The 5,475-nt window shown below is 45.2% G+C and overlaps 1 protein-coding gene across 1 annotated transcript; it reads right to left on the bottom strand.

The window, feature by feature from the left end:
* Window positions 1–1,995: 1,995 nt before the first annotated feature.
* Window positions 1,996–5,056, bottom strand: LOC113674618 (uncharacterized). Its single transcript, XM_089199506.1, has 3 exons — window positions 3,886–5,056; window positions 2,439–2,951; window positions 1,996–2,357 (listed from the first exon to the last, which is right to left on the bottom strand). Exons 1-3 carry the CDS (start codon window positions 5,054–5,056, stop codon window positions 1,996–1,998), a joined length of 2,046 nt encoding a protein of 681 aa, XP_089055632.1.
* Window positions 5,057–5,475: the final 419 nt, after the last annotated feature.

The following is a 5,475-nucleotide window of genomic DNA, read 5'->3' on the forward strand; positions in this document are numbered from 1 at the left end:
GTGGCATTTAGATCGCCATCACTCATTAATACACTACAAGCTCATCATTAATGGCGGAGTCGAGGAGAAGGGATGGCAAGTTTCATCGCTGGTTCCTCAACTCACAATCAAGGGATTGAACGTCTTTGGAGAGAGGTGTACTGATGCGTTTGTCACCTTTTTTACTATACTTTTTATGCTGTGGAATCATCAGGGCTTCTCAATTTGGAGGATCTGATTCAGCTCTTTGTATTGCATACCATTCTCATCCCAATCCTAAACTTCATAACCTGCCTCTCACTTGGTTTGCAATTACTAGTGCCTTTCAACTTTTCTATGGGAGGCCATATCAGTCAAAAGTGGTATGAGTTCACGACTGATGATCAAGAAATCGATCGCTATGGTTGAGTATATCGATTGGTGATTGAAAATGTCACTTGCTGTAATTGAGATTATCAATTGTGTAGGATTGTATACTAGGATTGCTGTACGTCTTACTCGGAGCATGTGGTGATTAGACTGATACTTTATTCAATGCAATTACATGTATTAGATTACACTTCTGGTGACGTAAGTCATGAACACTACATCACTCTCTTGTCTATTTTTGTTCTGCTGAAAACATTAAGTATTGATCTGAAAATCACTGTTCATGAAAAACAAAACTAAATCATTGCGAAAAGGGTTCTTCAGTCAATGTTCAGTTCACAGAGAAACACAAGTTGAGTTCTAGGTTGGATTGGTGTCCATCTTATCTAAACATTGGTCCTGAAAACAGCAAGAGGGCCTTCTCACTCTGGTAGGGTATGACCTGGACGCAGCTGCATTCTCGTGAGATGTTGGAACACCCTCGACTGATGTGTCCTGCTCAGGGAGGAGTTTAAAGTGGCTGCTGTTTCTTGTAACGGTTTTGTCGTGATCTGCAGCAGTCAACATGGACCCTTTCTTGTCCACTATGATTAGAGGGCGTGGATCAAAAGGTGGAGTCAATTTTCCTTTGGCATCGTTGGCGACCAACAGTGTGTTGCCAAGCTTAATGGATGATGTTGCAGCATTCCTTGTGGCGTCGGCATACAATTTCATTTTGGACTTAGCCTGGGAGTCAGTTTTCTGCATTGCTTCATGGTCGAAGGGTGTGGCTGAATCATCGGAATCAGGAATTTCTGGTAAACTTGTGCGGAGTGGCCTACCAAAGAGGGCAGTGGCTGGTGGAACACTAGTTGTAGAGTGTGGTGTGGCGCAGTAGTTTCGAAGGAAGCTATACAGCTCTTGTTTCCACACCGTTGCTGTGCGAAGGGCTTTCTTGAGAGTGCACATGAACTGCTCGGCTTCTCCATTGCCCTCAGGCCAGCGAGGAGTAATTTTTCAATGGTGAAAACCAAGATGGGCTGCAAACTGTTTAAACTCAGCGCTGTTGAAGGGTGGACCGTTGTCTGAACAGAGGACTTTAGGTATCCCGAAGGTAGAGAAGATGCGATCCAGGTGAGGAATGACAGCCTTGGCTGAAGTGGAATGCAGAAGCTGTACTTCTGGATACCTTGAATAATTGTCGATTACGACAAGCAAATAGCTGCCTCCCACTTCGCAGAAATCAACACTGACTTCCTGCCATGGTGCATTGGGAAGCTTAGACATTTGGAGTGGTTCTCGTGGATGGTGCTGGACCACCGATTGACAAGGAATGCAGCTTTTGACGAGATGTTCAGTGAGTTCATAGATTTTCGGGAACCAGACCTTTTCATGGAGGAGCGCTTTAGTTTTGACCAGACCTTGGTGGCCTTCATGAGCCAGGTTGACAACGTGCGCACGAAGGCATGAGGGAATGACTATTCTAAGACTGCGAAGGATGATGTCATCATCGGTTGCCATGCTTGCGTTCGAATGAGTTGTGCAGCAGCCTGTAGGGTGCTGTCAGCTTTCGTTGCTTCTTTGAGTTCGTCTAAAGTGAGGGCTTTGGGGACTGCATGCGTAGCTACAAAGTTAATGTAGCATTCCGCTGAGGAAGACACCACATGATCAGTCTGCAGGATTGTTCTCTCCTGGGCGATAGACGACGGTGTAGTCATAGTTCTGGAGTTTAAATATCCAGGTAGTGATTCTAACTGGTGGGTTTGATCCAGGCTTCTTGAAGATGGAGACAAGGGGTTTTTGATCTGTGAGTACAGTGAAATGGGCGCAAAGGAGGTAGAGACGGAAGTGATTGCAGCCCCAAGCAACGGTGAGAGCTTCTTGTTCTGTTTGGGTATAACGTTGCTCCACGGCAGTTAGAGATTTGCTAGCATAGGCTACTACACAGAGGTTTTGTGTAAGGAGAGCACCCAGGCCTACAGGGTTTGCGTCAACTAGAAGATGCATGTCTTGTGTTGTGTTGTAATAGGCTGTGATGACATCCGTGCAAAGAGCATGCTTTAAGGCGGCAAGTGACTGTTCTTCTTCCTGTCCCTAGTGCCAGGGTTCACCTTGATGAGTCAGCTTGCGAAGTGGGGTAACAACGGTGGGGAAGTTTGGGATGTATCGAGAACAGTAGTTGGCGAGGCCAAGAAGGCTGGCGACCTCTTTCCGGTCTTTTGGCGCAACTGCATTGTTGATGGTGCTCACTTTCTTGAGGTCAGGTGCGACTCCATCTTTAGAGAAGATGTGGCCAAAAAATTCAACAGAACTCTTGTTGAATTCGCACTTTTCTTTGTTAAGAGTGACGTGTTTGTCACTCAAAGCTTGAAAAACTCTCGTGAGGCTTTCATTGTGTTGCTCTGTAGTCACGCCATGGACGAGAATGTCATCAGATATGTTCAATGTACCTGGAATGTCGTGAAGGATTTCTCCGATAGCATTTTGAAATATTTCAGCGGCGGAACAGACGCCAAAACTTAGCATCTTGTAGCACCTAAGACCAACATGAGTGGAGAAGGTTGTGATGTATCTTGATTCAGGAGCGAGTTCAATCTGGTGATCGACTTCCCACAAAGCTACGACTATCAAGACATTGACAAGACGAGCGCAACTTGTTTGCAACACACCAGACAGTTTATCTGACGAAAACAAGTACCTTGACCGTGTTTTTGACAAAAACAACTACAACACTGACTTCATTAGACGAAACACTCACAGGGTGACCGACACTATAGAAACTAACAGGGACTCCACATCTATCACGACTACAGCTACTATACCCTACATCAAAGGCACTTCTGAGGCTATCGCACGGATCCTACAACCTTACAACATTCGCGTCGCTCACAGGCCTATAACTACTTTACGACATTTGCTGACCAACGTTAAAGACAAAGACGAACCCAACGACAGACAGGGAGCGATTTATAAGATCGAATGCTCCGACTGCCAGGCCTCCTACATTGGTGAGACTGGTAGAAACCTTAACACGCGACTAACTGAACACAAACGATCTACTAGAAATGGCGATGTAAACAATCACATTTCTGAACATCACCGACAAACTAATCACAGAATCGACTGGGACTCTGCTAAATGCTTAACCTACAGTACAAACTACTTTCAACGACTGACTCTGGAAAGCTGGTTCACTAACTTAGAACAGACGCCTCTCAACAGATGTCAACAATTACCAGCACCTTACAAACGACTCATTAACGACGTGAACAAACCGACAAACAGACCGACAAACAACAGACGGATCGAAACCGACCAATGACTGTTAACAAACTCTACATGAGTCTTCCAGCCAATCACATCACGGCTAAACAGACCAATCACGTTCAACAGACCAGACTTTATAACATCATCGACTGACAACTATTCCTTACTTGACTCTGAAGATGACTATCGCACAGATAGTCGAAACGTCAGTCACCAACAACAGTTCTTCTCAGAACTACACTCACCCGGACGATCACGCTACACAAACTACTGATACTCCTGGGTTCAAACCATTTACTTTAGGGGAAATAGACTTATCAATGTATAACTTGACAGCATGATCTTTGATTTTGCTGATGCCATGAAACAGATGATCGTATTTGTGTACAAGCTCGGCAGCAGTGGAAGGAGATGTTGCGATGGTGTTTGTGATGTGTATGAGTCCAAGCTCTCGAGCTGTGTGATAGCTGAGAATTGACCCAGTGTTACTGTGCACCACGTGAAAATCAGCGCAAGCGATCTTGGATGTTGATTCGACTTCTGTTGTAAACACGCCAAGGGTATTAAGCGGCTCCTTTATGTCATATGCCTTTATTATTGTGGTATCCCGTTTCAATGGTGGAGGTTTCTTGATTGCAGTTCCATGGACAATGACGCTTGCGGAGGGTAGCTCCTTATACACAGAGTGAACAAGATGGCCTTTGTGAAGGGTGAAGACATAGCTGTCGTCAGAATCATCAGACAGATCATGTTGTATGGCCGATGGAGAACAATGGTCACAGTGAGGCGTCGTATAAACATGTTGCACAAGCTGCTGTTGTGGTTTTGACCTGCAAACACGAGAAAAGTGATTCAGCTTGCCACACTTGCCACACTTCTTGCTTCTGGCAGGGCAGTGAGAAGTGTGGGGATATTTATCACCACAGAAATAACACGTCTTGCCAGTTTGCGTGGGTGTCCAATGACCATTTCTTGGATTGTTGCTGTGTTCATGCATCTGTTTTGCGTGTATACGGTTCACCGACAATGCTTTGAGCGGCTGCTCGATGTCTGCGGCATGTTTGTTGGCCAGTTCCATGGCTCTGCCTAAGCTCAGGAGATTCGAGAGCGACCATTCAGGGTGTTGTAGGGCACTACGGCGAAGTTTATGAGAAGTGCACGCTTGAATGATTTGGGTCTTGACTTCTTTGTCGTTGTCTGTGAAGCTACACGGCATTGCCAGCTGTTGTAGCCTTGTATGGAACATGTCGAGGGTTTCATTCGGCTGCTGTTTAGCTTGACAAAAACAGTAAATCGAGAATTCCGAATTGGCCGTAGGAGCGAAATGTGCATTTAGAGCATCAATAGCTGCCTGATAATTGTTTTCCTCCCCAGTGTCTGGCAGAGTTTCAAAGATGTCGTTAATCTCCTCACCAGTATAGTGAAGAAGCATCAGCAATTTCCAAGCTTCCCAATGCACCATGACAGAAGATCATCTTTGATGTTGAGCCCGATCATCATGTTTTCAAACCGCCGAAGCCATTTTTTTGGACAACGGTGGAGGAGGCGTCGCTGTGGACATCGAATGGTGGGAATGTTGGCAGGGATACTGCCATGTTGAAACCAGAAAATGTTTGCCAGTAGTGAGAACGTGCAGTGGTGAATTAAATGCCGTGAATTGGTTCCGTAAAATCCTCGAATCCTTGTCGCCAATGTATACCAGCATTGTTGTACATGTAGAATTGTATACTAGGATTGTTGTACGTCTTACTCGGAGCATGTGGTGATAAGACTGATACTTTATTCAATGCAATCACATGTAATAGATTACGCTTCCGGTGACGTAAGTCATGATCACTACAACTTGGTGATTGAGATTGTCAATCGCTGTGGTTGAGATTA

The sequence above is a fragment of the Pocillopora damicornis genome, chromosome 3 (assembly GCF_964200805.1).
Source record: "Pocillopora damicornis chromosome 3, jaPocDami1.2, whole genome shotgun sequence".
NCBI classification, from domain to species: domain Eukaryota; kingdom Metazoa; phylum Cnidaria; class Anthozoa; order Scleractinia; family Pocilloporidae; genus Pocillopora; species Pocillopora damicornis.